The sequence below is a fragment of the Pygocentrus nattereri genome, chromosome 29 (genome assembly GCF_015220715.1).
Source record: "Pygocentrus nattereri isolate fPygNat1 chromosome 29, fPygNat1.pri, whole genome shotgun sequence".
Taxonomy (NCBI): domain Eukaryota; kingdom Metazoa; phylum Chordata; class Actinopteri; order Characiformes; family Serrasalmidae; genus Pygocentrus; species Pygocentrus nattereri.
The window spans coordinates 2,212,288-2,234,123 of record NC_051239.1 but is presented as its reverse complement, the minus strand read 5'-3'; the positions used below and the strand labels follow the sequence as shown (position 1 = coordinate 2,234,123).

General features: G+C 44.6%; 1 protein-coding gene across 1 annotated transcript in view; it reads right to left on the bottom strand.

The window, feature by feature from the left end:
* Positions 1–247: 247 nt before the first annotated feature.
* The window catches only part of LOC108414652 (glutathione hydrolase 5 proenzyme-like), a 27,907-nt gene continuing 6,318 nt past the window's right edge, over positions 248–21,836 (bottom strand). The window contains exons 5-13 of the mRNA XM_037535992.1: positions 17,570–17,750; positions 16,375–16,535; positions 6,884–7,030; positions 6,634–6,764; positions 4,313–4,497; positions 4,118–4,209; positions 1,707–1,819; positions 1,460–1,570; positions 248–827 (exon numbers count right to left, since the gene is read on the bottom strand). Of these exons, the coding sequence (XP_037391889.1) occupies positions 681–827; positions 1,460–1,570; positions 1,707–1,819; positions 4,118–4,209; positions 4,313–4,497; positions 6,634–6,764; positions 6,884–7,030; positions 16,375–16,535; positions 17,570–17,750 (1,268 nt within the window). The 3' untranslated portion in view covers positions 248–680. The remainder of the gene's footprint in view (positions 828–1,459; positions 1,571–1,706; positions 1,820–4,117; positions 4,210–4,312; positions 4,498–6,633; positions 6,765–6,883; positions 7,031–16,374; positions 16,536–17,569; positions 17,751–21,836) is intronic.

The window sequence follows — 21,836 nt, the reverse complement described above, 5'->3', positions numbered from 1 at the left end:
GCCTGGCTGAAAGGACGGGGGATTTAAGCAGTGGCTGATTACTGAAGTAAGGTGCAGGTGGTTAAATATGGAAGAAGGCTAGAGCTCCGGGGACCGAGACCTCTGGTGGCCATACAACGAATCGCTGACAACTGTCTGTCTGTGCTGATGAAGGAGAACCGCAGGCAGGTTAATCTATTATTCATCTTTATTCACAAAACATTATGACTTTATTCTCGAAATATCACAACTTTACTGATGACACCTGATGACGTATCCGGTTCTTGAAGGGTCGTCCCGTTTCATAGAGGGAAGATTTCGACCACTACCCATTATAACTCAGTTTCAAGGGGGACGGTTACACTTGAAAACAAGGAATTGGGGGTAAAAATAAGAAATGGAATTGGGCCCAAGTCATCCACCCCAAGCGCTCACTGCTGGTATACAATGTTACACAAAATCATAACATAGTAAGGAACGTCGGATTCCAGATATAATGGCAATATTTGGGAAATTGACTTGAAGGTCTGAGTGTGTGGAAAGTGTACAGTCTCACAAACACAAACGAGTTTATACACACCTTTTACTCGGGCTTTTTTGGTTAGAATATTTTCCCCAAAACTTTACTGTTCAAAACACATGATTTACTTCAACACACAAAAAGGCTAAATTAGAGCACTTGTACTTGTAGGAGGAACTGATCAGTAGCCGGCAGCCACGCCCAGCTTCCGAGCATCTGAATAGGCGTAGATGGTGCCGTTATGCTTTGATATAGCGTTGACCACATTATAGAAGCGCTTGGTGTACTTAACTGTGTTTTTGAGCTTTTTAAGAGCCTCTTTGACTTCCTGCAAGACAGACAAAAAACACAGTCATCAACATTCACAGGCAAGAACTGTGAAGAAGCTGCGCTGCAAAAAAAATGGTATTTAGTCAAGAGAAACAATCCTATACTGGATCTAGGGTCTCCCATTTGACATTAAGATTAAGTGACCCTTATTAGTCCCACAACAGGGAAATTTCACCTCTGCATTTAACCCATCCGTGCAGTGAAACACCACACACACACAGTAGGGGGCGGTGAGCACACTTGCCCAGAGTGGTGGGCAGCCCTATCCACAGCGCCCATGGAGCAGTTGAGGGTTGGGTGTCTTGCTCGAGGACACTCGGCTCTAGGGATCAAACTTGCAACCCTCTGGTCGCGAGGCTGGTTCCCTGACCTCTAGCCCACGACTGCCCCGCACTTATTTTAAGATTATCTAGCTTTTTCCAGAATTCTCCTACTTGTTTTGGGTCATTTTACTGAATAAACACATCCCACTATACTGGCAGATAAAAACAGGTAGAAATCCCGAGAAATAAGGTAAATAATCCTAAATTAAGCTTAGGACAGTCTCAACAGGATTTCTTGACTATATTTAAGGTAATTTTGTTTGACATTTTTTGCAGGGTGAGTGGTCAGGTGTCACAGTTTTCTCACCTTGTCAAACTTGGGTTCGAACTTGAGAGAATTACTGCCGTCCACGAACACAACAGGTTCAGCGATGGAGTCGTTCAGACTTTTTCCACACCACAGGTAGTTCATGAGAGCCTGAATAGGTCACAACAGCATCTTCACTGATCAGAAATATACCACAGCTCTCAGTTCTCCACACTTGACAGCATGAGAGTTTAAAGCTCTGCTCGACAGATCAATGTAATTAACCCATCTCTGGACCCAAACTCACCATGGTCATCCCGGTGGTGATCATCGTGCCCCCTGACGCTCCGATAACTATAATGTCGTCTGTCTTTGTGGAGCGAAGGATCATCGGAGCCATGGAGGAGGGAGGACGTTCACCTAAACACAGAAGCATACAGTCTTTAATCGGGAGGCAATTTCGGGGTTCACACTGTGATCTGTATATGAAGACTCTAAGACATTCGTAGCATGTCAGCAGGCAAGGTGGGGGGTGCATATGCAAATTAGCAGAAGGTTTATTGAAGTCAGGGTTAAAATCAGAGCAGATACAGATATAAATAAGCAAAGAGCCACAAAACCAAAACACACAACAGGGATGAACAGAAACAATCATCGGAAAGGGTTCTTCTATTGTTACGATGTCAAGTTGTAACAACAGAAGACAATTCTTGGTGTTATCTAGAACCCTTTTCAAAAAGCCATGTACAGTGCATTTGTTATCAATCTGAAGAACCATTTGACCAGGCAAAGAACCCTTTAACCCATAAATGGCCAAGGCCCACCACTTTTCAATTAAATTAGATGGCATTTAGGTTTTGGTATGAATTTCTATAATTCAGAATGAATAAAAAATGCAAAACTGGTGAAAATGTTCATTTTGTAATAAATCAGCATTGTTAGCTCCACCCTAAGAGCTTTTTTCTCACTACCAGCTGAAATGCTCTGCTCTGTAATAATAAAATATAACATAAAATATAATACAACTTTGATTAAATGTGAAGCGTCTGCAGCGCCCCCTTTGGTTCATAGAAGTATGGCGTGTGTACCGAAGTAGCAAGACACGTCACAGTGTGCAAATCAGTCAACCAATGTTAGCGCCCCCTGATGACGCCATACTCACGCTGCACTCGTAAACATGACAGCACAGGAGCCTAGAGTGAGGAGAGAACCACCCTCACGCGCTGAGCTAAACACCCCCAGCACCTCCTCACAGGGCTGTGATGCGCCAGCTGTCTGTACCAACTGTAAATAGCCAGTTAATCTGAGTTTAGTTTGGAATAAAGACGTTGGACAGATTAAGTGAGGATTCTTGAGTCTTAATAAAGCTGCTAGTGTTGCATCCGATTCAGGTTTCCCTTCACAACTCGGACCCTCGGACGCGACCCACTGAACAGAGATCTGTGACCTTGATGTCAAACTGAATGAATTCAGGGCATCTAAGGAATCAGGACTCGGGTCATATTGAACACGAACTTGCTGATCAGATCGTTAGAAGCTGCCGTGGTTTTAGGGAATGTTCTACATTCACTGCTAATCATTTTCTGCACTACGTTAACTCTTCTGTGGCTCGAGTCAGTGACTCATACTATTAAGGCTTGAGATGCACTGCCTGATCAGAAACACCTTCCCTCGTCGAAGATGGGGATGGTAGTCGAGAGAAATCTTCAGCCGCGTAAAACCACTCAGCTGCAAAAGTGCCGCTTGATTCAATCTCTCTCCGCACTCGTCTGGCACTTCCCTCACTGCCCCAGCTTCAAACACAGAGATCACCGTAGTGCCCCTCCCAGCATGCTCTGCCTGTTTTGGAGCATTTTTTCAAATTGAGCCAGGGGTGGAGTTCGCTGAAAACAGTGGGGTGTGGTCACCCTTTAAATTTAAACTTAAACGCCAGTTTGCATTGAAGTCCTTGTAGTTGCTGAATAATAAGTTTGAGGTTAAACAAGCAAAAGGTTCTTTGAGTGTTCAGGGTTCTATACATAACCTTTTCCTTTAGAAAGAACCCTTAGAGGAAGTGTGTAGTGATGAAAGAGCAATGAGAAAAACACAGAAATGCAAAACTCAAAACATGAAACCAACCACAGGACTGCACAGGAGGGGGAGGGGCTCGACCCCCTGCCCCGTTTTGTCTTAAAATCAAGAGTGCTCTTTTCGATGAGCCGTTTAAAACTTAAACGAAAAAGGAAAACATTGCGATGACAGTGACTGCTATGCTTGAGCGCATCTGGGGGAGCCGGTTTGAGCAGGCCTGATGCAGCTGGTATAATTAATAACAGTGTTATCTATAATTTTTCAGTTGCCATGCTTAAATGTGTCAGTAGAGGATGACCGCAGGGGCAGCAGGCTCTCATTCCCTCTCCACCCAGGTCTCACAGCAGCTTGGGCACCTTTAAAAGGAGCAAAGAGGAAGCAGAGAGTGAGGAGAGAGGGGCGAGTGGCAGCAGAAGAAAAGCCTGACGAGCCGTAAAGCTCAGCTTTGAGAAAAGGACTAAAGTCTAGCTAGAAGCTGTAGAGCAGCGGCCGTCTATCTTGCTTCAAGCATCCTTCCTCTGCTCGGGTAGCACAGCCCGTGCTACAGTGACACACCCTAAATTTTGGGGGGAAATCGGGGATGGACACCACTGCCATTTGGGTACATCTACAGCAGGTGAATACAATACCATTAGTCGGGTAACGTACCAGTGTAAGTCTGGTTTGTTCTGTCACAAAAATCTGCAAGTTGATTGTTCAGGATGACGCCTGTCTGGGGCGAATACTCTGCACAGCCAAACCTGACAGGAAAAGGAATAAAGGTCAGTAATGATTAGTGCCTCTGGTCACTAATGGATTCATTCACAAGTTGCCTGGACTGCACAGTAGAGTAGATGTGCCTACATGTAGTTGATGGAGCTGGTGACGGACACAGCCATGCCATCCTCATCCAGCACAGACACATGAGAGGTGCCCTGTGTGTCCACTTCAGGAGTGACGCTGTAGTACTGGGCATCGTGGGTTTGGTCATCTGTGATCTTCTTCCTAATGCGGTCAGCAAACTCCTTTCTAGTTACAGCGTAGGCCTTCTGTTCAACATACACAGAGGCACACAAGCTGGTGATGGTGTCCAGCACTGAGGACGGGTTTAAACAACAGGACATCAGCAAATGTGATGAGTGAACCAGTTGGACAGAAAACTCTGAGTTTGATCGTAAAATAGACATTAAAGCAGTTGATCAATGAGAATTGACGTGTGGGTCCGTATCACAGTAACCTCTTAACTCTGAAATCTGTTTAGTCTCCATGGCGACTTCAGTAAAGACTGAATTTAGTTCAGTATCTATTCCAGAACAACAGATCCTCCCTTCATAACCTCATCATTAACTCCAGATCAGAAAACAGCATCACACAAACATCCTAACTGGACTAAACCTCCTAAATCCTGTCCTAACTTTAGGATGAAGTCCAGCAGGGTCCTGACTTCTGTTTAAGGTCCGTTTCTCTGGTTCTGAGGCGGCTGAGTCAGGCAGCGTAGTTCACTACCAGCATAATGAGCTCCGTTTATTCCTACTGTAAAACGCGGCTTTCACTGGGAGATGTTCTTCTCTTCTAACTCTGCGTTTTAAACATTTCAGACGCTGCCGACTCGAACTCCACCGCCCCTCTGATCACCTTCCTGTGTTAATGTTGATGATGAAATATTTCAGTGTTGGTGGTGAATAATGAGGAGGCGGAGCTGAACATGCTGTTTCTTAGGAGGAGTAACACTACTGCGCTCGGCTAAAGCTTTGGGAAATGGAGACTGAAACTGGGGAGCGGCGGTGCTCTGATAAATAGCAGGGGGGCGCTCTGATAAACAGCAGGGGGCTTATTAGGGGCTTACCAACTTGATCATTTTGATTTAGTATTTATGTTTTAGTTGTGTGTGTATGGTTGATTGCTAGGAAACAGACATGACAGCTGACTGTCGACTTCAATTGATTATGTTAATATTCTTTAATTGAGCATAAGAGGGAATGTGTTATCACAAAATAACATGGTGATAACTCCCTCCTCGAGTGCTCTACTGCTTTAATACAGCAGTTAAATAAATACAGTAAGAAATGAATAAACTGGCCGTGAACGCGGCGTTTAATATGTTTTAATGTTCAGGTCCTTCCTCCTAATTAGAGCTCCTTAACGAGCAGCTTGTTGCTACGTCAGAGTAACAAGCTCCGCCCACTCGATGCTCAGCCGGCAGTTCGTTCTCCAACTCCTTACACTCAATTCCCAAACTGTCGTCACCACTGATCAGCTTTTCAGTCGGCAGCTGTGACAGAAGAACAGCTGAACAACCTGGAATCAGCCAGAAATGAACCCAACACCATTCGCCAGACGTGTCTGATCTTCAGAGTCGGACCAAATCAGACTGAGCCGTAAAACTGAGCCAATATCAGGTTCAGCTCAGTTTGGTCAGTTTCTCCAGATCAGTATTAATGTTGTTTTGTTCCAGCCGGTCTGTAAAGCTTCTTACGGCCCGTTTAGTTTGGCGAATGGTGTTGGGTTCATTTCTGGCTGATTCCAGGTTGTTCAGCTGTTCTTTTGTCACAGCTGTCGACTGAAAAGCTGCTCAGTGGCGACGACAGTTTGGGAATTTAGCGTCGTCTCGTCTTCAGAGTCGGACCAAATCGGCCGTCAGTCAGATGTGACCTCAACAGTGTCCGTTTTCTGTTTGTGGCCAAGTCAGAAGTAAAAACGTTCAGATGGCTCGAGCGTCTCCTACAGCTGTCAGAGTCGTTGCTTAGCAACGGCGTCTCAGCAGAGTGATACAGTGTTTGTGATGTTATGGTGAAATAACAGCAGCTACAACGCTTCTCAACCAGTCAGCTTGCATGGCCGAAACTAACTGTTGTATAACTGGAGATAAGATGCTGTAAATTAAGTTATGGTAACTAATATTACGCTATTATTATATATACAAATTTGCACGCTGTTGAAACACACTTACAGAAACATCCTATCTTTTTGTCCTAAGAAAAGATCTAACAGGTCAAGATAACATTTGTTTCTGTGATACAAATGTGTGAAAAATGCTATCTTGAGCTGTGAGAGAAGGAGATATGAAGGAGATATCACTGTAACAGAGGTCAATATTGCTTGACAATGTAATGTTACACTGACAAGCGCATAACCACATTGTTCTGTGTGTGAACAAATCAGGCATCTCATCCAAAAGGACCTACCGTCACATTGTTGAATCTGGGGTCTTTTATTAACTTCCTCTGTGCATTAGCAAATTTATAGGCCTCTACGAAGCGATGGTAGGTCAGCACACGCTCTTTTCCTTCTAGAGAGGCTGGATTTAGGTTGTAGCCTGGAGAACACACAGAACATCACCGTGAAAATACTGAAAAAAACAGAACGGCCTACTTGACATTAATCATCAGTCCTGATAACTGAAAACAGGATCAGTTGGTAACACATTTCCCTCACCTTCCATAACATTGAGGATGAAGCTGACCACTGCGGCCCCTGAAGGTGGAGGGGGGAAGTACATGGTGTAATTGCCCAGAGACACTTTCCAGGGCTCCACCTCAGACACCTCGACCGAGCGCAGGTCCTCAAGAGTGATACTTCCACCTTAAACACCCCACATATAACACACAGATATACACAGTTTGTGGAGCTGTCAGGTGTAGCTTGAGAGCTGGAGAACCCAAACAGGTACTAGGCTGTTAGAAATAAAGGGTCTATTCAGGTACATTTTTCATCCATAATGGTACAAACAGTGTAAATCTTCCCTCAAAGCTCCAAGTGGTTTTACGGTCTGATTGTGAAGCTTAAATCAGTTTTTCCAGGTGAATTTTTTTGATATTTAAGTGTTTATTTAGATTTTTTTCCCCCAATATGCACAAATAACAAGACACAAATACAAATGATAATTATAGCAACATCCATAGTACTAAAGATCTCTGTGTCCTTAACGGAAGAAAGAAAAAAAAAACAAATACATAAATAAAATAATAATAAATATATAAATAATAATAACAAAAAAATAATAACAGTAATAATGTCATAACAAATTAAGAGTATAAAAATATTAAATCCACCAAGGTTGCCAAAAGTCGAAAGACTGTGCGTTAAAGATTACAGTATGTATAACAGTTCTTCTATTCCAGTTTATTCATCCTTGTTTGTTTCTGTGATGTCGTATACTGTCCATTATCAAAAATGATTCCCCTCAGTCGAAGCTGGTAAGTCATTTTTTCCAATACATACATTTCTACCCATTGTTCAAAAGTGTGCGGGGGGGGTCCGATTTGCCCCAATTTCGCGTTATTGCTTTCACCAAGATACAGAACTTTGCATTCTTTGGGGATTGGGTAGCCCAAAATGTCCTTGATGCCATCATTTATTTTCTCCCAGAAAGAATGTAGTTTATCACATTCCCAGAAGACATGAGTGTGATGGGCCACCATACTTGTACAGAGTCTCCAACATGGTTGATGTTGCCCAGTTTGTTTACTCTTTACTTCAGGTGTTATGAAATATCGAGTCAGATTTTTCCACCCAAATTCTTTCCATATTCTTGAATTAGTAGTAGTGCGTGGCACCCTGCACATTTTAGCCCACTCTTCCTCTGTAATGTTGATGTTAAGTTCCTTTTCCCATTTCACTTTTATATATACAGTGGAGGAGGCATTGCATCTCTCAGGCTATGACAGAGATGAGACGTTGCCCTTAGTTTTGTTCCACTATGTTTTTACAACAGCATCGATGACTGCATTAAGAGAATTTGAAATTTGCTCACCTTCTAACTCATTTATAAAATAGTTCCTTATTTGTAAGTATCTAAAGAAATCTCTATCCCCCAGGCCATAACTCTCTTTTAATTCCTGGAAGCTAATTAGATGTCCATTTTTAACAGTTGTACAGACTGCTGTCACGCCCTTTGCTGCCCACTGTCTGAAGCTATGATCTATTAAGCTTGGTTTGAATCTCTCATCACAGGCAAACCAACTTAATAGTTTTATGTGTCTACCTGATTTGTATCGTTTGATAAACTCAAACCACATATCTAATGTATGAATACTAATACAGTCTATTGAATCTTGTAGTGTCTTTGTAAGTTTCATATTACCAAGAAGGGTAATATGTGGATTGTGTACTATAATGTGGAATATTTTATTCTTGGCTTTTTTCCATTCCAGACGAATCTGGAAATCATTTTATCCCCAATGTTGAAACTTTCTTGGGGTATTTTAATAGGAAGCAGGTGTGTAAAATTCAGGTCCAACAGGCTGGCTTCTCTAGTTACATCACACCACCAGCAGAGCTGTCCAGGCAGTTGGAACAAAATCCTGGGTTTTTACACCTCTGAATTAGGAAGTGAGTGAAAAGTCTGGGAACTACAGGAGGGACCAGTTTTCCAAATCTCTCTTGATCTGTACACGGATCTGGTTGGAGTTTGTTTTGAAAAGCTGGGAGAGATTTCTTGTTAAAAACACACCAAGGTATTTTATTGTTTTTGCTTCCCATTTCAGTTGGAACATCTTTTGGATTTCTTGAGATGGCGTACAGTTGAAGGCCAAGATTTGTGTTTTGTGAACATTTATTTTGTAACCTGAATGTTTTCCATATATACTCAGCAATTCCATCAGATTTGGGAAGCATGTATTAGGGTTCCTTCAGTAAACTATGATATAATCTGCAAATAGGCTGACAATATGCAATGTGTTTTATGTGGGTTGGAGTAATATGTATAATCTTTTTCCAATGGGTGAAGTTCCCTCCAAACATCGACCATTCCTTGTTCTTTCAAAATGGTGTTCGTGAATTTGGTAATGTGCATTTTGTTTCTGTTAGAGCTTGTGGTATTTAATATTAATTTAATAGTATAATTTAATATTATACTTAGATCCCCCCGCAGATCACAAGGCCTTCTGATTCCGAGGCAACTATTCTAAACAGGGATTTGAAAAAGCATTTATCACTGTCTGGTGGAGCATATATATTATATCAGTGTCACTATTTCATGTTCTAATTTTCCCTTAACAATAACATCTCCCTTCTTTATCTGTAATTTCTCTGAAACATTCAAACGTGACTGGGTTTTTAATAAGTATTACTACCCCCCTCTTATGGCTCTGTTTGTGTGAACTATAAAATGTGGTTCTATAGCCAAATTTTTTCAGCTTTTCATGTTCCTCTTTTGTTAAATGAGTTTCCTGCATAAATATAACATGAGCCTTAAGCTTTCTCATTTTTAGGATTACTGTGCTTCTTTTGATGGGGTTATCCATGCCATTTACATTCAATGACACCAATTTTATAGTACTCATGTTATTGCTGACAAAGATTTATACCTCTTTCTATGGCCCTGGCAACCGTACAACCGAGAAAACATTGGGGATCTTCATAAACCAGAAAATATGAAAAGGAAAATAGAAAAAGAAAACAAGCAAACTGACTTCCAAAAACGGGTGCATCTCTTGTGCACCTCCCACGTCGTATCTGTGGGCCGAGGGGAACGTCTCACAATATATAAGGGCCCCTCCCTAGCAGCAAGAGGTGGGCTTCTCTCACACACTCTAGTAAAGTCTAACTCAACTCGCATAGGAACGCTCCCAACCAAACATGAACTTGTTTACAGAGCAGACCGTCCAACTTGGAACTATACGGACTTTGGATGTGTAACGTTATATTAGCCTTTGTTGGCCATGTTATGTGTCCCATCCACGACTTATTTCCTTTGAAATTCTTGTAGTTTCAATTTGACTCGATCGATGGTTGATGGCACTCTGTGATTTCCAGCTTGTTACCATGGCAGCGTCGTCCAAAGCCGCTCCTCCATCCCCACCTTGGTCGTGTTGCTGCTCGGTAGCACGACCTCTATCCCTCTCCTCCTCGTGTCCTCAGCCGCTTCTCTCGCGTTTCCGTACGTCCACGGGCCGGATTCCCAGTGGATGCGCATCTTGGTCAGAGGTGTTTGGAAACGGATGCCTCTTTCTTTCAGGGCTTTCTTAATCCCGATGTACTCCTTACGTTTCTGAATAACCTCCATCGCGTAGTCGTGATCAAAAGAAAGCACCCGATCCTCATACTGGATCTTTTTCTGCCACGCTTTCTTCAAGACTGTCTCTTTTACCGTGTATTGGAGAAAGTTCACGATTGTGGATCTCGGGGGCTGATCGGAGTTTGGCTTCGGTGGTAAGGCTCTGTGTGCCCGCTGAATTTCCAATTCCATTTCGCTGGGCAGAGAAAGTTCAGCTCTCAGCAACCGCTCTACAAACAAAAGCACAGAGGCGCCCTCTGCGTTCTCTGGTAAGCCAAAAATGCGGATATTGTTCCGTCTACTTCTACCTTCTTCTTCTGTCAGTTTCTCTTGTAGAGCTCTCTGTTGTTTTAATCTTTCCAGGAGAGCCTTGTTTGCCTCCATACTCCATGATTCAATATTCCGCCATCGTTAACCGAGTTCAACCGGAAGTCCGGTATTTGTACCTTTTTCATAACCCCTCAAATACAGATACAAATAACTGGGGAGGAATTTGAAACCCAACCCCCCCAAGTACTTGATCTACACTATCTTTCGAAAAGTATTTGCTCGTCTGGATTCACACGCATATGAACTTGAGTGACATCCCATTCTTAATCCATAGGGTTTAATATGATGCCGGCCCACCCTTTGCAGCTATAACAGCTTCAATTCTTCTGGGAAGGCTTTCCACAAGGGTTAGGAGTGTTTATGGGAATTTTTGTCCGTTCTTCCAGAAGCGCATTTGTGAGGTCAGACATTGATGTTGGACGAGAAGGCCTGGCTCACAGTCTCCACTCTAATTCATCCCAAAGGTGTTCTATGGGGTTGAGGTCAGGACTCTGTGCAGGCCAGTCAAGTTCTTCCACACCAAACTGGCTCATCCACGTCTTTATGGATCTGCTTTGTGCACTGGTGCGCAGTCATGTTGGAACAGGAAGGGGCCGTCCCCAAACTGTTCCCACAAAGTTGGGAGCATGAAATTGTCCAAAATCTCTTGGTGCTGAAGCTTTAAGAGTTCCTTTCACTGGAACTAAGGGGCCGAGCCCAACTCCTGAAAAACAACCCCCACACCATGATCCCCCCTCCACCAAACTTTACACTCGGCACAATGCAGTCAGACAAGTACCGTCTCCTGGCAACTGCCAAACCCAGACTCGTCCATCGGATTTCCAGATGGAGAAGCGTGATTGGTCACTCCAGAGAACACGTCTCCACTGCTCTAGAGTCCAGTGGCGGCGCTTTACTCCACTGCATTCCACGCTTTGCATTGCGCTTGGTGATGTAAGGCTTGGATGCAGCTGCTCGGCCATGGAAACCCATTCCATGAAGCTCTCTACGCTGTTCTTGAGCTGATCTGAAGGCCACATGAAGTTTGGAGGTCTGTAGTGATTGACTCTGCAGAAAGTCGGTGACCTCTGTGCACTATGCCCCTCAGCATTCGCTGACCGCTCTGTCATTTTACGTGGCCGACCACTTTGTGGCTGAGCTGCTGTCGTTCCCAATCGCTTCCACTTTGTTATAATCCCACTGACAGTTGACTGTGGAATATTTAGTAGTGAGGAAATTTCACGACTGGACTTGCTGCACAGGTGGCGTCCGATCACGGTACCACGCTGGAACTCACTGAGCTCCTGAGAGCGACCCATTCTTTCACTAATGTCTGTAGAAGCAGTCTGCAGGCCTAAGGGCTCGGCTTTATACACCTGTGGCCATGGAAGAGACTGGAACACCTGGATTCAATGATTTGGATGGGTGACTGAAGACTTTTGGAAATATAGTGTATTTAATCATTTAATAAGATCATTTAAAGCCTAAACCCTTAAAATCCCAGGCTTTTTACATACACATACTTGTTATTCTGTAACTACAAAGCCTTGCAGTGAATGTGAACGTGAACGTGCACTGCTTCAGTTATCTTCTCAATCGTGTGAGTCTGACGTGGTGATGAACAAGGTGGAACATGTTCAGAGAGTTCAATGCTGCTATAACACTGTCGGCATCTGAATTTGGCTCTGAATCCACTCTGCACTCATCAGGAACTGTATAGAGGAATGTGATATAGTCAGTGTGCCAAATGGCCCCTGCTATTGACCACAGGTGCTTCAGTAGTAACACCATGTCTGTTTTATCTGTCGTTCTTCTGTAGAGTCTCTGTTCTAGTGCGGTTCTCCGCTCTTCCTCACAGTAACTGAGATCTTCCTCGTCTCCTCTTCTGTAGAGTCTCTGTTCTAGTGCGGTTCTGTGCTCTTCTTCACGGTAACTGAGATCTTCCTCGTCTCCTCTTCGGTCTTCAGTGTGAAGAATGAGGAACAGTCGCTCTTCACTCCAAACTCTTGGGAAACTGGGCAGGTTTTCCGGTTTTCAGATCTGCTGCAGCTCGTTGGAAAGTTTTCCAGAGGAATCCTGGCAGAGTTACGGTTTCAGGATTATGAAGGACCAACTGGGTGAAACGGTTCTGCGCTCTTCCTCACAGTAACTGTGATCTTCCCCGTCTCCTCTTCTGTAGAATCTCTGTTCTAGTGTGGTTCTGCGCTCTTCCTCACAGTAACTGAGATCTTCCCCGTCTCCTCTTCTGTAGAGTCTCTGTTCTAGTGCGGTTCTGTGCTCTTCCTCACCGTAACTGAGATCTTCCTCGTCTCCTCTTCTGTAGAGTCTCTGTTCTAGTGCGGTTCTGCGCTCTTCCTCACCGTAACTGAGATCTTCCCCGTCTCCTCTTCTGTAGAATCTCTGTTCTAGTGCGGTTCTGCGCTCTTCCTCACAGTAACTGAGATCTTCCCCGTCTCCTCTTCTGTAGAATCTCTGTTCTAGTGCGGTTCTGCGCTCTTCCTCACAGTAACTGAGATCTTCCCCGTCTCCTCTTCTGTAGAATCTCTGTTCTAGTGCGGTTCTGCGCTCTTCCTCACCGTAACTGAGATCTTCCCCGTCTCCTCTTCTGTAGAATCTCTGTTCTAGTGCGGTTCTGCGCTCTTCCTCACGGTAACTGAAATCTTCCTCGTCTCCTCTTCTGTAGAGTCTCTGTTCTAGTGCGGTTCTGCGCTCTTCCTCACCGTAACTGAGATCTTCCTCGTCTCCTCTTCTGTAGAATCTCTGTTCTAGTGCGGTTCTGTACTCTTCCTCACCGTAACTGAGATCTTCCTCGTCTCCTCTTCTGTAGAATCTCTGTTCTAGTGCGGTTCTGCGCTCTTCCTCACGGTAACTGAGATCTTCCCCGTCTCCTCTTCTGTAGAATCTCTGTTCTAGTGCGGTTCTGCGCTCTTCCTCACGGTAACTGAGATCTTCCCCGTCTCCTCTTCTGTAGAATCTCTGTTCTAGTGCGGTTCTGCGCTCTTCCTCACGGTAACTGAGATCTTCCCCGTCTCCTCTTCTGTAGAATCTCTGTTCTAGTGCGGTTCTGCGCTCTTCCTCACGGTAACTGAGATCTTCCCCGTCTCCTCTTCTGTAGAATCTCTGTTCTAGTGCGGTTCTGCGCTCTTCCTCACGGTAACTGAGATCTTCCCCGTCTCCTCTTCTGTAGAATCTCTGTTCTAGTGCGGTTCTGCGCTCTTCCTCACGGTAACTGAGATCTTCCCCGTCTCCTCTTCTGTAGAATCTCTGTTCTAGTGCGGTTCTGCGCTCTTCCTCACGGTAACTGAGATCTTCCCCGTCTCCTCTTCTGTAGAATCTCTGTTCTAGTGCGGTTCTGCGCTCTTCCTCACGGTAACTGAGATCTTCCTCGTCTCCTCTTCTGTAGAGTCTCTGTTCTAGTGCGGTTCTGCGCTCTTCCTCACCGTAACTGAGATCTTCCTCGTCTCCTCTTCTGTAGAGTCTCTGTTCTAGTGCGGTTCTGCGCTCTTCCTCACCGTAACTGAGATCTTCCTCGTCTCCTCTTCTGTAGAGTCTCTGTTCTAGTGCGGTTCTGCGCTCTTCCTCACCGTAACTGACATCTTCCTCGTCTCCTCTTCTGTAGAATCTCTGTTCTAGTGCGGTTCTGCGCTCTTCCTCACGGTAACTGAGATCTTCCCCGTCTCCTCTTCTGTAGAGTCTCTGTTCTAGTGCGGTTCTGCGCTCTTCCTCACCGTAACTGAGATCTTCCTCGTCTCCTCTTCTGTAGAGTCTCTGTTCTAGTGCGGTTCTGCGCTCTTCCTCACCGTAACTGAGATCTTCCCTGTCTCCTCTTCTGTAGAGCCTCTGTTCTAGTGAGGTTCTGCGCTCTTCCTCACAGTAACTGAGATCTTCCTCGTCTCCTCTTCTGTAGAGTCTCTGTTCTAGTGCGGTTCTGCGCTCTTCCTCACAGTAACTGAGATCTTCCTCGTCTCCTCTTCTGTAGAGCCTCTGTTCTAGTGCGGTTCTGCGCTCTTCCTCACGGTAACTGAGATCTTCCTCGTCTCCTCTTCGGTCTTCAGTGTGAAGAATGAGGAACAGTCGCTCTTCACTCCAAACTCTTGGGAAACTGGGCAGGTTTTCCGGTTTTCAGATCTGCTGCAGCTCGTTGGAAAGTTTTCCAGAGGAATCCTGGCAGAGTTACGGTTTCAGGATTATGAAGGACCAACTGGGTGAAACGGTTCTGCGCTCTTCCTCACCGTAACTGAGATCTTCCTCGTCTCCTCTTCTGTAGAGTCTCTGTTCTAGTGCGGTTCTGCGCTCTTGCTCACAGTAACTGAGATCTTCCTCGTCTCCTCTTCTGTAGAGCCTCTGTTCTAGTGCGGTTCTGCGCTCTTCCTCACGGTAACTGAGATCTTCCTCGTCTCCTCTTCGGTCTTCAGTGTGAAGAATTAGGAACAGTCGCTCTTCACTCCAAACTCTTGGGAAACTGGGCAGGTTTTCCGGTTTTCAGATCTGCTGCAGCTCGTTGGAAAGTTTTCCAGAGGAATCCTGGCAGAGTTACGGTTTCAGGATTATGAAGGACCAACTGGGTGAAACAGTCTGCTACAGCGCCACCCTGAGGCAGGAAGCATTGCAGTGAGAGTGCAGAAAAGCCCTAGGCTCGTTTAAACTCTAATACATTTAAAGAACTCCATTTTTTAGCATCATTTAGTGAAGTTATTACATTTTGCTCAGCTAACAACTCTACATAACTCACTTTTCTCAGCTAAAAGATACAAGATAAGTCGAGGCTGGGCTAGTAATGTCAGCAGTGCTGACTACTGAGGCTAGCAGGATTTGCTAAAAGGCTAGCAACAGTGAAATATGCCAATATGTACACGTGAAATAAGTAATAACTGAATAAAATCCTAAAAAAACACCAACATAGACCAGCAAGGAGGCAGCAATGGACATTAATATGCTTGTCACCACCAAATCATTGCTGTAGTGCAAATAACGGCGTCTTGGCAGTGAACTTATCCTAAATGTAGCCAATATATCCAGTATTGCTATATTGATAAAACCGTGATATCAGATTGTTTAACTAATTTCTAGACAGTTTTACTCATTTAAAGTGATTTTAGTAAATCAAACAATTTCACTATATTGGCAGATAAGTTTGCTTGTAAGAAATTGGCTTTAAACAGGGAAAATGTATCTGCCAATACAGTGAGATCATTTTACCCAAAAAAAAATCACTTAAGACAAGTAAAACAACTGTAAACAAGTTAAATAATCTAATAAAAAGGTTACAGAGAATCATTAGACACATCAAGATCATTTTACTTTAGCCAATTTCAACAGAACCAGTAAAGCTAACATTACAGGAGAAGGTTAAAGTTAATGGAGAACTTATTCATCCCAAATAAGTTTGGACCATTTCTATTGGTCCATTCATCATGAACGTTCCATATAATGTAAATGACAGTGTGCAATTTCGAATTATATCAAAAAAAAGGAAAATAACAAAAATGGAGATGTGAGATTTTTGCCCCGACAGCGACAGTAGGCTGTGTTTGATCGCGCGTATACATGGTCAAGTGGGTTGACCAGTTAAACCATCACCAGACCAGCACTGACTGATCTAAACCCGGCGCTTCATCACCTGCTCGCTGCATGTCACAGAAGAGCTTTTTGGCTGTTTCTCCTGTATAGAATTCATCTGGTCCGTTCTCTGCTATCTCCTCCAGAGTATCGGCAAGTTTCTCAAATTTCATAGTGTCCCCTTCCTTCAGCATCCTTCCCTGTTCGTCCTCGAACAGCTGACTGAGAAAAAGACACAAAGAGGGAGAGAAATTTCAGGCCTGATTACTGGATGTTGTAATACTGGTGTAGTTTACACCAATCAGGCGTAACGTTCTGACCACCTCCTTGTTTCTACACTCACTGTCCACTTTATCAGCTCCACTTAGTATAGCTGCACTATGTAGTTCTACAGTTACAGACTGTAGTCCATCTGTTTCTCTGATACTCTGTTACCCTGTTCTTCAGTGGTCAGGACCCCCATGGACCCTCACAGAGCAGGTACTATTTGGGTGGTGGATCATTCTCAGCACTACAGTAACAGTGCTGAGTAACAGTGGTGGTGTGTTAGTGTGTGTTGTGCTGGTCTGAGTGGATCAGACACAGCAGTGCTGCTGGAGATTTTAAACACTGTGTCCACTCACTGTCCACTCTATTAGACACTCCTACCCTGTCGGTCCACCTTGTAGATGTAAAGTCAGAGACGACAGCTCATCTGCTGCTGCACAGTTTGTGTTGGTCATCCTCTAGTCCTTCATCAGTGGTCACAGGACGCTGCCCACAGGACGCTGCCCACAGGACGCTGCCCACAGGACGCTGTCGGCTGGATATTTTTGGGTGGTGGACTATTCTCAGTCCAGCAGCAACACTGAGGTGTTTAAAAACTCCAGCAGCACTGCTATGTCTGATCCACTCATACCAGCACAACACACTAACACACCACCACCACGTCAGTGTTACTGCAGTGCTGAGAATGACCCACCACCCAAACAGTACCTGCTCTGTGAGGGTCCATGGGGGTCCTGACCACTGAAGAACAGGGTAACAGAGTATCAGAGAAACAGATGGACTACAGTCTGTAACTGTAGAACTACAGAGAGCAGCTATACGGTCAGTGGAGCTGATAAAGTGGACAGTGAGGGTAGAAACAAGTAGGTGGTCAGAACGTTACGCCTGACCGGTGTATATACAGTTAACTGTATTGGTGGCTTTATGGTTAAGTGAGTTCCTCTGTGTCCTGTTTGTATGTACGTGCATCATTGAATGTTGTGAAATACCGTGCACCGCGATTTTTGATGCCATCTAGGTAGCGTGCAACTATTTTAGACAATTTGACCCCCTCTCTGGCCAGCCGGATGGTGGGCTGGAAGAGTCGGGACCAGGGCAGACGACCGTACAGCCTGTGAACACGCTCATAACCACGGATCTCACCGGGAACGCCCATCCAGTTAATGCCTCCTACACCGAGATAAAGAGAGAGAAGGCAGGGCAGTTTTATTTATATAACACATTTCATACAGAGGGTGAATTCAAAGCAGTGAGTTCACAGAGAAAGCAGAGGAACCGAGGAACGGGGCGTCACCCTGGGCAATGCAGATCATTAACATCAGGTCTGGCTTCATGAGCAGTTTAGTGCTGCTAAACCTGTTTAACACAAGTGAACTGGAACTATGAATCCACCTTCTGATCCACTTTTTACCCTTTAATTTCTCCTCAGATAATCCCTAATCTCCCCTCCGAAAAAACGCAGAGTCACGGTTTTAAGCAGCTCTCAGAAAGGAAAGGAGCTGTGGGAGTCGGTTCCCTTCAAAAAGCTCCTATTCCCATCACTGATCTGCGGGTGATGATGAGAACAATGGCAAAGAGAGGAGGAGTGAGCAGGCGTCTTGCTTACAGCTGTAACTAATTTAACTCATTTCAATGCCGAAGTGCCACAGCTGGTCTGATCATTTCCCAGGTTTAACTAGTCAGACTGCACAAATGTTTAGAGAAGCGTTTTATTCATTATAGGCAATAAGCCATGTAATATCTGTACTCAGCCCAGCAATAAAAATGTTTTGTTTAACACTCAGTCTTGTATATATCGTACTCCTGGGAGCAGAGCCTGCCGGTTCTAATAGAGTTGTGTGTTTAAACACTCACTGTTGACCATTTCGCAGTATTTTAAATAATTCCATCATTAAAGCTGGGTATTTTGTCAAACTACGTTTCTGGTGATTAGTACATTAATTCAACTTTGGAAAACAAAACCATGGAAAATTGGTTACCTTACATTGTTTTACATAACATGGACAATACAAACTTAACAGACTGTGTGGTGGTTGTTGTTTTTTTTTAAATAAATAATTTGTTGATTTGTTGCAGTGTCCACTAAACGGCTATCTAGCCAACCCATGTGCGCTAAAGGGCTAACTAGCCTAGCAGTGTCTTCTAAAGGGCTGCTTAGCTTAGCAGTGTGCACTAACAGGCTAACTAGCCTAGCACTGTGTGCTAAAGGGCTAACTAGCCCAGAAGTGTGCGTGCACAGGCTAACTAGCCTAGCACTGTGTGCTAACAGGCTAACTAGTCTAGCAGTGTGCACTAATGGGCTAACTAGGGGAGTTTAGCCGCCGGTTAAATCAGTGTTTATTAAGCCAACTTCTGGAGACCGGCGGCTCCACACGGTTCCTGTTATTCCTTAGCTTAACACACCTGATCCAGCTCATCAGCCGATCATTAAGCTCTGAATGGGCTGAATCAGGTGTGTTGGGTCAGGAAGCCATTGAGTCTGTGGTGCTGCAGCGCTGATATAAACGCAGTAAAGCGGGAAGGCCAGTCTATTTATTTAGCCCCTTTCATACAACGCAGTCCTTCAAAGTGCTTTACGAAAGGGAAAATACAAAAGCAGCTCAAATTTAAAAGAGAACGGAAGTGAAAACATGATTAAAACAACAGATTAAAGAGAAATCAGTCTTTAAATTAAAACCAATTGAACCCTCGACTGCTCACGCCATGAAAGCAGTGATGTTCACTTTTCTTCAATAAAATGAGTCTTGATTTATTTTTTCAGACCCAATTATTAAATAAAAAAAAAAAACGAAGTAAATAAAAAGATGTGTTCAGGGGACGTTTTGAAATGTGTTGCCTTGAGGCAACATTGTGCGACAATAAGAGGAAATGACATAGAGTCGTGTCCCGTGAAGTGGTGAGATCTGGCTTGTGATTGGCTGAATCCATTCCACTGTCAGTGTTGCTTCTAGGCAACAAACATATTTCTGCAAATTCTCATAACAAAACATTGATCCTGAATGTTAAAGAGGTTTAAATGGGACAGGCTGACTAAGCGCATGCTTTTTATTGACTTACTCAAACTCTACAGCCTTTCGTTGTCTTTAAATATGAATAACATTATTGTAAAATGAGGACAGTGAGTTTGTTGCCCTGAGGCAACGTCGTGCAGCAGAGGGTTAAAGATTAAATGAGAATATTAGAGCAGCGATAGAGGAGAGAAGTGCAGTAGAGAGAGCAGCGGCCAGATTTAAAAGTGTCCAGCGTCGGGGCTCTTCTACTGCTCTCTGTCCACTGGGTCCATTTAAGAGCACAATAGCCAAACGCTGCTTCTCCAGACCTTCAGCAGGACTAACGGACCAGGTTCTGGTGATCTGAGAGTTCAGCCTAGCTTAAATCTGTTAAATGTTACCCAAACAACAAGCCGTGGGTAACAAAGGACATTAAGGCTCTCCTCAACAAGAAGAATAGGGCCTTCACAGCTGGAGACAGGGTGGAGGTGAGAACGATCCAGAGGGAACTGAGGACAGCTATCAAGGAGGCGAAGAACAAGTACAGGAGGAAGCTGGAGTGGAAACTCCAGCAGAACAACATGAGGGAGGTCTGGAATGGAATGAGGACCATCACCAGCTTCAGGTCCAGCAACAACGGAGGAGCAGAGGTCAGTGTGGACGGAGCCAACAAGTTAAATCTGTTCTTTAACAGATTTGACACTGCAGGCTCTGTCCCCCCCCAGCCTGACTCCTCTGCTGGCAGTCCTCAGCAGACCATACCACTCATCCCCCTCCCCCTCCTGATGGCCTGCCCCCCTCGTGTGACAGCCCATCTCACACCTCCATCCCTCCCCCACCCACCACCTCTACAGTGCGTCTCACTGCTGACCAGGTGAGAAGACAACTCAAGAGACTCCACACTGATGGGGTTCCACCCAGGGTGCTTAAAGCCTGTGCCACCCAACTTTGTGGAGTACTTCAACATGTCTTCAACATGACCCTGAGTCTCCAGAGGGTCCCCATGATCTGGAAGACATCCTGCATTGTTCCTGTTCCAAAGACGCCACGACCCAGTGACGCCAAGGACTACAGGCCAGTGGCACTGACGTCTCATGTCATGAAGACCATGGAGAGGCTCGTCTTGGATCAGCTCCGACCCATAGTCCAGCCTTTTCTAGACCCCCTCCAGTTTGCCTATCAGCCCCGCCTGAGAGTTGAAGACGCCATCATCTACCTGCTCAACAGAGTTTATGCTCACCTGGATAAGCCAGCCAGCTCTGTGAGGGTCATGTTTTTTGACTTCTCCAGCGCATTTAACACCGTCTGGCCCGTCTGCTAACAGACTCAACAGACTGATCCGCAAGGCCGGCGATGCTGTGCGTGCGGAGCTGGACTCGCTGACGGCCGTGTCGGAGAGGAGGACGCTGTCTAAGCTGAAGGCCATTATGGACAATGGCTCCCACCCACTCTACGACACAGTGATGAGACACAGGAGCTCATTCAGCTCAAGACTCACTCTACTGAAATGCACCACAGAGCGCCACAGGAGGTCATTCTTACCTGTGGCCATCAAACTCTATAACTCCTCCCTCAGTGTGTGATTCACAAAACTCAATACCAAACTGTTCATATGTGCAATAATAACAACTGTGTGTGCAAAAACTCAGAGGGACACTAACTAATTTAAATAATTTAAATAATTGTAACTGCTTTATACCTGATGTTTCACATTACTATCACAATCACCGCCGCCTTACTATATTCTTGAGTACTTAAATCTGGTGTACATACTGTAAATTCTCTATATTGTCTTAAATTATTAGTAAAGTGTTTATTTTTACATAAATGGCTGCAACTGTAACAACTGCAATTTCCCCCTGGGATCAGTAAAGAAATCTGAATCTGAATCTGAAAATCGCTGCAGCAGATCAGATAAACCTGCTGATGATGCTGGTTTAGTATGTGTTTTGACACGAGTGGTAAATACCTCTGCTGTGAGAAGGTATATGTTTAAAATGAGGTCGACATGTCGTGGCTGGCCTTTGCATTCGGGAGGTTATGAAAGTCTATATGTCAGTCTTATCATGTTTCTACCCACAGAATGGCCATATATGGCTGTGATATGGGAGCTCTAGTCTAGCAGATCTCCCATGAGCTTTGCACAGTAATTCCGTCACACGTTCCGCCTTTGTACTCCATCTCCACAACTCACCTGCACCTCCCACCAATCATGGAGATGCTGGTTTAGGCTGGGATGAGGGTGTCACTTTCCCTTTTCCCAGCT